The sequence below is a fragment of the Centroberyx affinis genome, unplaced genomic scaffold (genome assembly GCF_046629955.1).
Source record: "Centroberyx affinis isolate AG114_WGS23_722 - 3 ecotype Tasmania unplaced genomic scaffold, CSIRO-AGI_Caff_v1 ptg004854l_1, whole genome shotgun sequence".
Lineage (NCBI taxonomy): Eukaryota > Metazoa > Chordata > Actinopteri > Beryciformes > Berycidae > Centroberyx > Centroberyx affinis.
This window is the reverse complement of record NW_027282372.1, coordinates 47,531-59,553: the sequence shown is the minus strand read 5'-3', so window position 1 is coordinate 59,553 and position 12,023 is coordinate 47,531. Positions and strand designations below refer to the sequence as shown.

Genomic DNA, 12,023 nt, shown 5'->3' with positions numbered 1-12,023 from the left:
GAAGCCTCTCGCTGCTGCTGCTGGCTCTACAGCCCAGTATAGAAATTGCTGGAAACGGAACTGTGTGGAATATGCTAAAATGCCCCCGGAACTGTTTCTCCGAAGAAAAGTTCCGCGTTGTAAAAAAAGGTTGTAGTCCTCGTGCCGTCTAGTCCAGTGATTCTCAACCTTTTTCATATCAAGGACCCTAATTTAGTCCACATTAGAGCCACGGACCCCCATTTGATGAGATTTTCTCTCTTGGACCCAAATCTGAGAATAATTTTTATTGTTAAATATGATTTTGTCCAGAATTCCATGACTATCTGAATTGTAGGTAGAGAGATAACAGTGAAACTATGATCAAAATAGTCATTCTTCTACATTCTCTGATTGTTCTTATAAATGAAATAATGAAGTTTAACAATTCATCAATTTGCTGGGGACCCCCTGGAATGCCCTCAAGGACCCCTGGTGGTCCCCGGACCCCACGTTAAGAACCACTGGTCTAGTCCAGTGATTCTCAACCTTTTTCATATTAAGGACCCTAATTTAGTCCACATTAGAGCCACGGACCCCCATTTGATGAGGTTTTGTCTCTTAGACCCAAATCTGAGAATATTTGTATTGTTAGATATGATTTTGTCCAGAATTCCATGACTATCTGTATTGTAGGTAGAGAGATAACAGAAAAACTATGATCAAAATAAACATTATTCTATATTCTCTAATAGTGTTAACTTCTTGTAAATTAAATAATGGTGAAGTTTAACAATTCATCAGTTTGCTGGGGACCCCCTGGAATCCCCCCAAGGACCCCTGGTGGTCCCCGGACCCCACATGGAGAGCCACTGGTCTAGTCTGCCAAAAACTGACAAGAACAGGAAGAAGAAGAAGAAGAAGAAGAAGAAGAAGAAGAAGAAGAAGAAGGGTCGTAGAAAGAAGGCAATTTGTGAAAAACGTGTTTAGTTACATGAGAGTATTTTGTGATTTTCATGTTGAAGGTGTCATCTAAAGATACATCGAAGGACAGTATTCTTGTACTTTAATAATACTTTAAACACTTCCTCTCAAAGATTACTTTTGTGTAAAAGCATTTTGAAAATGTATCTGTTCTTGTAGCCCTTTGAGGCTTTCACTGTGGTTAATGGATATACAAATAAACTTGACTGAAATTTATATCACTTAAATTTTGAGTTAAATCGATTTTCTTTTTGGCCCTGCAAACATCCCCTTATAGGATTTGGAATCAAGTGTCTATCTCTGTTAGTTTCATAGTTAAGTCTAAAAACGTTAATCATCTAATGGCGGAAATCCCAGATCCAGATCATCACCAAAGTCGACTCAATTGTTTGCCCAAAGGCTATTTGTTCACCAAATTTCCCAATCTGTTCAAAAGTTTTTGAGATATCCAGCTGATAGAGCAGTACAGGTATAGTCATACCAGTCTTCAGAGGTGGGGACTCGAGTCACATGACTTGGACTCGAGTCAGACTTGAGTCACAATTTGAGTTGCTTGAGACTTGACTTGATGTACAAAGAGAATCTGGGTTCTGGTGACTCGGGACTAGACTCTGACTAGATGACTTGAAAAGGTTTCTAAAGTCTTGACTTGAGATCTTGTGTTTGAGTAAATGACTCAGATTGAAAGTGATGAGATTTGTTCCAGCAGACGACTGAATTTAAATTCTGTTTTCTGAATTTGTATGGAATGATTGAATTTATTGAAGGTGAAACTGATTATAGAAATCAAACTCATGATGCGCTTACCAAGTTTGTATCCTATTAAAACCATATTGCATTGAAAAGTCCTAGATATTTAGTTTTCTTTAAGATATTAAATTGATACTGGACTCTTGATTTGTTCTGACTTGACTTGCTTGTTCTACATTTAGACTTGGGACTTGACTTGAGACTTGTGCCTTGAGACTGACTTGGGACTTGACTCAAAGTTGACTTGGTCACCTCTGCCAATCCGAGTCAAAGTGTATGTTGGTATGTTAGTCTTGGCATTAGAGGTAAAAACACTCTTACAATGACTGAAGGTGGGCACTAAGATGGCAGTGAGCACAGTCCAGTAGCCTCAGTGATATAAAGAAAGATAAAAGATATATAAAGATATATAAAGATATATATATAGGCGGGTAGTAAACAAATTAAATAGTATAATATGTGACTGCACCAATCCCTTACATTTTTGTTGAAGGTATTGCCCTCTGGCCATCGGTTCAGTTGCGCCACTGTCAAGAAAAACAGGTATCAGGACTCTTTTATCCCGACTGCCTCAGGACTCTGAAATGTAGGTGAAGAGACGAGGAAGGCCATGATGTCATGATGCTGACGATGATGATGATTTCTCCTATGCTGCTTCCTGAAACTCTATATCGATGCTACAAAAGACTGACTCTCTGCTGCTTGTAGTGCCTGTTAATCTTATGTTTTATGTATGTTGTGGGTCAAGCTGAAACTTGAAACTGCAGTATGTCCTGTTTAGGGACGTCCTCTATGCTTTACTGTATGTCTGGTCCCAGCAGACACGAGGCTTAGTGGTTCAAGGGAGACCATCCTGCGACTGAAAGGTCACAGGTTTGATTCCCACAGCAGCCATGTGTCCTCGAGCAAGACACTGATCCCCTACCTGCTGACTCATTGTAAGCTCTGGTTCAGAGTGTGGGCTAAATGCTGTTACATGGTGGTGAGGTCCACCACATCAAAACCTAAAAAATGAGGTTACACAGCACATCACATAAAAACAGAGACACATAACTGAGATAACTAAGATGAAACTTTAATGATACCCATGGAGAAATTGGGTCAAAACACTTTACAATATACAGGATCTGATAATAGCCAAGTGATTCATAAAACATGGACGTCCTGCAGCTAAACAAGCTAATTTGACAAACTTAATTCAAACAAATGTTAGGTTAGTCTGGCTAACAACAAAGTGCATGTGTATGTTTCCTTACTAGGGCTGAACAATTAATCAAAATTGTATCGAAATCGCAATATGGCCTAATGCAATTTTCAAATCGCAATATTTGTTTAAGGCGAAATGTGTGTCAAAATACCATTTTAAATGAAATATTGTCGTGCTGCAGAGATGTCCTGGCCTACACATCATATTCTACAGACTTAAGAAAACATCTTTGTTTGGTACAGATCCCCACAAAAATCACACCATAATCATTTGAACACGTTTTTCAATGAAAATGAGAATAATGATGTAAAAATTATCATTCCCTCTAATATCGCAAATCATATCGCAATTGCAATATCAGTCAAAATAATCGCAATTAGATATTTTTCCAAAATCGTTCAGCCCTATTCCTTACTGCTGACTGACACAAAACTTGAGTTTTTCGCCTTGTTTTCTCAGAGTGTCTGACTTCATCATCCGACTTTGGAGGGCGTTCATGTGAAATTTCCAACAAGGAAAGTAATTTTTCTGATATATCCGATAGCACATGAATAACACAATCAGTGTCTTGCTTCAGCAGGGACGATGGTTGCCGACTTGGGGATTTGAACTCGTGAAGGACGGTCTGGTCTCTCTACTCACTGCATCACCCTACTGCTTCAGAGCGTTAGAGGAAAGGCAGTGGGTGAGAGCGGGATTGTCTTTGGGGTTATGAAGCAGACAGCTGCCATCACAGGTGTTTCATTGAATTAGACCCGCAACAACTCCAGAAAGCTCAACAGGAAGTTCTGGTGTCTCAGAAGCACACACACACACACACACACACACACACACACACACACACAACACTGACTGGCGAGAGTATACTCTTCTACACTGTACCTGCTGTACACCGCCCTGACACTGCAGCTACACTTGGGCTTACACCTAGTCCACAAAATCTCACCCAGTAATTTCTCACCTCACCTTCAACCTCACTAACAATAAGCTCATGGGACGGTGACCCTACTAGCTGGAGAGTTTACAGAACGTCTTGGTCTCACACATTTTTCTTCTGTTCACTACGTTTTGAAGCTTCACTAGGCAAGATTTTTTATAAAATACACCAGTCTTATCAGCCTAAATCACAAAGTGGGGCTGCAACAGAGAAGAGCATCTAATCCCCACTAACTGAGACCCTGTAGATTCTCCCTGTTTGCCCAAATGTGATTCTGCTGTCAGGTTTGGTCACTTCTCCACTTACAGAAAGTGACAAATCAAAACATTAAGAGAAAAATCCAATCTGTCTCCTAAACAGCAGCAGAGAAAGCTGGACTTCTCCAGCGTTAGATCTTCTCCTCTAGTCTCGTCTCTTTGGTTTTTCTTTGGTATAAAGCATCACAGACTCCGGCTGGTCGGTAAACATGAGCAAGCTGTGTGACGTTTACTGACCTCACACTACAGGATTAGGCCTAGTGCAGCTTTAAACCCGGTATGAAAGCTGTACAGCTGGGTATTGAGGTTTTCAAACAACTACTTCTCGCTGCCATTTGGAGCCGCCAGGTTGCCTGGTGCGGTGTGTTAGTATTGCGAAAATACAAAAAAACATGGATGTTAATGAGCCTACATACATTTCTCACTGCCTGTATTTTGTAGTTTATTTTGATACTTTGAGAGTGTATTTGCAATTTGATTATAACGATGATGATGATAATGATGCTGCTGGGCTATCTGGGTGTGTCAAATCGTTTGGTCTATAGCTTTTAGTGATTGATTAATTAACTGAGTGATTATTTGGTTGATCTCTTGGTTGTAAATGTCAGAATATCTCAGTAGTTGTGAGTTGTAGCCAAGTCAGACAAATTTATCAAATCCAAAACAATGCAGTGGATGGTAACTGTAGTCTTTCAACACTCCAGTTTAACTGCTTCTCTCTCTCTCTCTCTCTCTCTCTCTCTCTGTCTGTCACTCACACACACCACAGAAAAGCACCAGTAAACACATATTAACATAGAACATTTATCAGAAAAGCACAAAACAGGGGATGCAGTTATCTTAAATTATATTTATTTATTCATGCACACGAGGTCGTGTTCATTTCATGTATTTGTCATCATGTTGGTAGAGAGAGTTACACGTTTGAGTCCAGTGATATATTGATAAATAAAAAGGTGGGCAAACCGATCATCACAGGGTCAATAATATCAACAAAAAACTATTCAATTTTCAAAAAATCGTTACTTTATGCCTCTCCCCCTTAAAAAGCAATCTACATGTAATTTACATCACGTTGATACTTCTTACTATGATGAGAAGATTTATGCCAGATTAAAATGTGGGTAAACTGCATTCCACAAGTAAAGAGGCTAAACTTTAGTTTAGCTGGGTTAACCCTCCACTACATCTCTGTTTTAGTCTTTGCACTCGAGTTCAACTGTTTTTTCTTTTTCTTTGGAAGGGAAGAATAGCGCCAATGGTCGTCGGTTAAACAAAGTAAAATCCGACATTTAGTTCTTGCCTTTAACAACGACCTCGGGTTTCCACGGGGCTTTAAAAATATAACATTGTCTTTTCTCGTTGGGGCACGTAGAGAGAAACCCAAGGCATATCTGCTAGCTTTTGTTGGCTCCCCTCCCCCCTTCCCTTCCCTCCTGCCGTCCGCTCAACAACAGCAGCAGGACAGAGGTAGTTTTGAAGCCGTGGCATGAATGATCTCATCTGAACCTGATCTCCGCTTCCCTACAGTCGATCCTATGACCGAGACGGGAATAAAATAACACAAACACAAGGTGAGTACGGCGAGCTAACCGCCTGACAATCGTCGTTTTAACCGGGCAGCCGAGCAACATTGTGGTTTTAGGAACTTAAAGCCAGCCGCCGTGAAAACTCTTATTTTTGGCTAGAAGGAGGAAGGACCGCGGAGAGATGGGTGGGCGCTTTTGCTAATTAGCTTTACGCTCGCTAGCAATGATTTTTTGGGGGGAATAGATACGCTCGAGTAGGCCGAACAGAGGCGTAACTCGTGGGTTTATACTTCCACCGAGGCATCTTTCCGTTTCATTGAACATCTTAGCCCAGTTAGCTAGCTCACAAGCTTAAAGTTATGTCCGTAGCCTAGCTAGCCAGCTAGCTGTTAGCTACTAGAGCAAAATGGCCTCATTGTCGCTCTAGCTTCCTTCTCAACTGATGCTCAAAGACAAAGCATGCGGCAGTCACGGCGACGAGCTCCAGCCGCTCTGTTCGGCGGCTAAAACGGCTCGAATTGGACTCTGATGGTAGATTTATTATGTTGTTTATTTGGGAAACATGCCGGTTTATACTGCCGTGCCGTGAGTTTATTCATTCAAATAACACAGTGAGCTGTGAAAGTGCTGGTTTTCTCTCAGTGCAGTGGGGGATGGGTCATGCTAGGAGCCATTGACGTAAAGGAAGGTTACATTTTGTTTGGCTTTCTGGCTCCTAGCATAGTAGTAGTATCAGACATATAATACTGTGTTATGTCATTTAGCGGATTTGATACGGCGAAACACGTACGATTTTGCATTTAATCACTCAATTCCTGATATCTGAATATTCCTGTGACTATATTTTGTAATGTCCAAAGCTGTCTTTTTTTTCTGTGCAGTGTGCTCTCTCTCAAGTTATTGGCAATTAACCTTCCTCGTTTGATTTTTTTTTTTTATACACACATGCATTTTTTTCCCCTTTAGGGAGGTAGTGCTCTCTAGTGTCTTTGTTTAACAGGGACCAGCACAAATGCATCACTACATAAGGAGACAACAGATGTCCATAATTGTTTCTCACCCTTTATTTCTTAGATCACCCGGCAACTTCATAATGACTTTTCTTATTCTGTCCATTGTCAGGAAATATGTGTCTATGCAAGCGAGGGCTCAAGCACTTGCATTTACCCAAGACAGGCTTCCAAGTCACTCAGTATGAATTAGATAAACTTCTTTTTGGTTTGAATTATTATTTCTCAAAGTACAGGACTGTATCCAGGTCACGCTTGTCTCTTCATTCAGCGAGGGCAATAGCTCTAATTTAATGACATTTCTTCATCATTAGTCATTATACAGGGTATTCATGTCTAGGCTTTATGAAAGCAGCACATTACCACCCTCTAGTGAAGGCAGTAGTGAATGAGAGTTTACCATGGATTCCTAATTAACAAGAGCTCACTTTCTGGGTGACGTACTTCAACATGTTTTAAAAATACAACACGTTAAGGGATGTGATGTTTTTATGATTTCAGTTTTTTGGGGGTACACAACTCATAATTTCTTTCAGCATGCCTCAGTGCCACAATGTATTCATTTTGGGATAGTTTATCATTTGTATGATTACAGGCCCTCAGCAATGACTGGCATTCCTAAGCTATAAAATAAAAAAAAATAAGATTGTACCTTGTTGGTGTACAGATCCCGATAGTAGTCTAGATAGCTTCATTTTGGTTATTGGGGAGAAAAAAGTGGGTTGATTTTGGTATTGTTGTTGTCAACTCAGTGTTTTCAGTCAGTTTGATTTCTGTTCTGTAAACCATAACTCTATCTTTACAGTCCCAACACTGTTTTTAAATTGCATTATCCTTGTTTTTGTGTGTCTGTATGTGTGATTCTTTTTCCAATTATTTTAAAATTTCATCACCAACAAAAATGTGAAGAAAGTGAAATCGTCATTCCCCCCAGACTGATTGTAGCACAAAGTAACCCAAATGCCCTGCCCACAGGTTTTACACAAGGGAGACGCAGCCGGACACTGCGTATTATTTTTCAGTCTGATGGAAAATGAAATGCCACAGGCCACTGTTCAGAGCTCAGTCTCATATTTACTCACATCTAGTTTATTCTGGGAGTCAGGAGCCCTTTAATGTTGGCAGGAGTGTTGTTTTTCTGCTGTAAGACATCTCTGTGTTTGAAGCTGCGTGTAATGAGGAAGTTGACTCTTTACTTTTCTTCCCCTCCCCAGTGAAGAGAAAGTGAAATTCTTGCTCTACTAGTTTTTGAAGCGTGGCGTGTGTAGACCTGGTAACATGATATCCCTTGTAAATATCAGTGGTATTCAATGAACACTGTAAATACTATCACCTTTTCACATTCTGTTAACTTTTACCTTACAAGAGAGAAGAAATCAACCTTATTGATTAGGATATTTTCTTAATCGCAGGTGGCTGTGGGAAGGAATATAAACGCACTGATCATGTAACTTGAGTGCTGTTTTGGTTTTGTTTTGTGACAAAGGTCTAGTCTGTGCTAACTTTGATGCAGCGTCCGCATTTAGTTGGTAACCATGCTATTTTCGGTGGCTCAGTGGTCTGTTAAAAGTGTGGTTGTTCCGCCCAGCAGGAGTCTTGCCTCAGACTGGCCTAAAATGGGCAGAAATGGTGCTGAACAAAAGCTGCTTGTCGCTCGTACAAAAGTACTTGAAGCGTTGCAGCCGGGACCAAGCTGCTATGCTATTGCCTGTGCCTCTCAACAGGAAAGGTATAGCAAACTCTAAGAAAAAACAACTACAACAAACAATTTAGTGTTTACTGTAGTCCACAAAGATTTTTAGTCTGTAGAGTTTATTAATCTCAGCTGGTATTTAGCGGATTTGTACCCCTAGCTCCCTCATTAGCATACACAAATATTACACCACATAGCCTCATTACATCACACATTTACATAATTAATTACATGGCATTTATTCCTACAAATGTGATTCCACTAGTGAAATTCAGCAGAACAGTGAACAGTCTTGTGTGTCTGTGTCAGTGTGATAAGTTTGTTGATGCTTAGATAAGTTTTGCCGTGAGGCGTCTGACTCTGTTTCTGTCTCCTCATCACCACCACAGAGAGCCAACATGTTCCCGAAGGGCACGAAGCGCAAGTTCTCCGACTCCGGGGAGGAGCCGGTCTCCGGCGGCGAGCAGGGCCCGTCGGCTCCGTCCATGGCGGCTCGGACGCTGTCGTCGTCCTACAGCCTGCAGCGGCAGTCGCTGCTTGACATGTCGCTGATCAAGCTGCAGCTGTGCCACATGCTGGTGGAGCCCAACCTGTGCCGGTCGGTGCTCATCGCCAACACGGTGCGGCAGATCCAGGAGGAGATGACCCAGGACGGCACCTGGCAGATAATGACCCAGGCCCTGGCGGCCGCCCAGTGTCCCGCAGACCGCCTGGTGGCCACCGAGGTGCTCTGCCGGCAGACCGACGCGGCGGCGCAGGCCGGGCAGAGCCCCAAGCCCTTCTCTGTGGTGGGGCTGGAGGAAGGCTATCACTCGGAGGAGGTGGTGATGGAGGGAGAGGGGGAGACGGAGGTCACCATGTCCACTCTGTCCACCGTCTCCCCCCAGCTGTCCTCGGCTTCTTACCTGGCAGGGCCCTTCGGCATGGGACCCTGCTGGGAGGAGGAGGAGGAAGACGGCGAGTGCGAGGAGGACGAAGAGGAGGACAGCGAAGAGTGTCCGTCGGAGGGGGAGGAGGGCGACCGGGACCACCTGACCGCAGACTCCAGGACAGGAGAGCAGGTTTTTGGGACTTTTGAGATCAAGCACCCGACGCCGCCCCCCGACCCCGCGCTCGAGGAACTGTTTTCAGACGTGGACGCGTCCTACTATGACCTGGATACGGTGCTCACGGGCATGCAGAGCGCCCCGAAGATGGGGCCCTACGACCTCTTGGAGAGCCTCTCCTCTCACGGGCCCACGGCCCTCAGCTCCAGCACGAGCTGCAGGTCAGACCTGAACGAACTGGACCACATTATGGAGATCATAGTGGGCTCTTGAAACTCAGAACATTCCTACGGCCTGAACCGATCTCGCAGACTCTTACCAGACTATGCACATTACATGTGTGCATGTTCTGTATGTGGTATTGTTACATGTGGAGATTGTGGGAGATTTTGTGAACAAGGTGGGAAATTAACACCGGCCGCCAGCCAAATGCTATTAAATGATTTGGCGTTGGCTGGGTGGGTTTGTATTCTGCTCTACCGGCCACTTTGGCAGGTAGCCAGCCATTGTTTGGACCTTCTTCTTTTATTCTAAAAATGTAATTGACAGATCAAGTAGTGAAAATCCATTTTCATGAGTGAATTTTTGGAGTTACAAGCCACTGTGGCCAGTGGGCAAAACAGTTGGTTTCCTACATTGTTTATGAAATCCAAAACTCGACAATATCTGTGAGAAGGCAAAGATAATTACCTATACCATGATGCATTTTTCATTTACATACTTTCCATGTTTACTTCTGTCATACATTCTGTCATACTAGGTCTTTTCGGTCATGTTTTCTGCCATTTTGTCCATTTCTATTTATTGTTACATGGACTGAGGAACAATTCATTACACTACATGCACCAGAAACCAGAACAAATTGTAAATCCAAATCTATGAATCAATACATATTTTCCTAAAGATTTGAGCAATTATGAATGAAATATATGTATATGTACGTATGTGTATATAGAAATATATTTTTTGCATTATACAGCTGGGGGATTTTGCAAGTATCATTTGATATTTTTTTTTTTTTTTCCCTCCCAAGCGGTTTTTAAGATTTTAATGTAGCCAGACTCAACACAATGTCTTCCCATGGTTTGGTATATCGAGTATACTGTAAAGGTGTCAGGACTGGCATTGTCACACTTTTATAGGCGCTGTTATTTCATTTTCTCAATAGCTTTATGCAGGGTGGGAAATGACTACTAGCCACCAACCAAATGCTGGTAAGTTTTGTCTGTAGCTGGTAAATTTGTTCACTCTTCCAGTCACTTTGGCAGGTAAACGGGCCTCATTTGGAGGTCCTGTCCTGCTCTGAAAATCTAGTTGGCTGGTAAAATGACAAAGCGGCCAGTGGACAAAACCAGTTAAGTTTCCTGCCCAGACTTTATGTATAGACTTCATAAAATAACACACAGCTTTTGTTGAAGCATTTGGAGAAACCCCGGGGCGATAACTGCATTAAGAAGCCATATTTCTTTCTCTCATTTGTAGAATTACACACAAAGAATTCTATGTGTTGACCCATCTAATTTATTACTGTTTTATTTATTGTATTTATTATATCTAGGTACAGACATGCCATATTGACTTCTCAAATCAACCACAAGACCCAATGAAATTATATTTATCCAAATTACGCCCTCCCCCTTTTTAAATGCAGTACCTATTTATTCCTCGCATTTTTATTATTAGTAATAATAACCGGGTTACTATTCAAATCACTATGCAGCTCTATCATACATGTTTCAAAATGATTGTATACAATTCAAATGTCCTTTAATTCCTTTATGCAAACAGTTGCCTTTCTCCTAAAGATGTGGAAAATTAAATGCATTTTCAAAATTGTTCCTTGTTATCACGATGAAGAGATTAACTCAGGCAAACAAAATGTATTGACGAAAATACAGTATTACGATGCGCTTAATACCTTACCACAACACTCCTCTGAAGGATGTCACTCTGGTCTGAATGGGAGCTAGAATTTCAAAGACTAATTACCGTTGTAAAATGTATGCATTTTTTTATATTAAGGAAAAAAAACATTGTAGCATCTTTGTAAATATTTTTTATAATAAAAGGTGCAACTATTGATTGTCTGACGTGGGTTATTATTGAATGGATGATTTTATCATGTAGCGGTGACCATAAATAAGTCCCATTCATTTCTCCTGAGGAATCTTTTCTTGTTCCTCCTCTTTTTTTTTTACTGCTGTTTGGATTTTCTGGTTTGGACATCTACTGATCCTTCATCTACAGCTAAGTAACCTCACAAAAAGAAACGTGTGCATGACCGCTCCCGGCACTGGATCAATATTAGCTCAGCATTTGTCAAATGGAGAGCACTAAAACTTGAAAGGGTTTTCCAGTGACAAACAGCTTGCTACAGTCTTGCTACACTAGTTACCGTCAGCAAGGCTGGGGAACATGTTTTTGTAATTCCTCTCGCACGGAAGAGCACATGAGCACAAATCACAGATTGTAGCTTCAAGAAATCAGATAGTAATTGTAATTAGTAATTGGCTTGAGAACAAGGCTTTTTAGCATTCATAGCAGAAATGGCAATGGAGGGGTTTTCTCAGAAATCTAATCTAATTTAGTCCACATTAGGGCCACGGACCCCCATTTGATGAGATTTAGTCTCTCGGACCCAAATCTGAGAAT

At 41.6% G+C, this 12,023-nt stretch overlaps 1 protein-coding gene across 2 annotated transcripts; it reads left to right on the top strand.

Moving 5' to 3' along the window:
• The first annotated feature begins 5,560 nt into the window (after positions 1 to 5,560).
• Positions 5,561 to 11,451, top strand: LOC139666183 (cell division cycle-associated protein 4-like). 2 transcript variants are annotated; one of them, XM_071545313.1, is made up of 2 exons: positions 5,561 to 5,667; positions 8,715 to 11,451. In XM_071545313.1, exon 2 carries the CDS (start codon positions 8,724 to 8,726, stop codon positions 9,642 to 9,644), a length of 921 nt encoding a protein of 306 aa, XP_071401414.1. In that variant the 5' UTR covers positions 5,561 to 5,667; positions 8,715 to 8,723; the 3' UTR covers positions 9,645 to 11,451. The 2 variants fall into 2 exon arrangements, with proteins under 2 accessions (XP_071401414.1, XP_071401415.1); XM_071545314.1 differs by lacking the exon at positions 5,561 to 5,667 and adding an exon at positions 6,687 to 8,361.
• Positions 11,452 to 12,023: the final 572 nt, after the last annotated feature.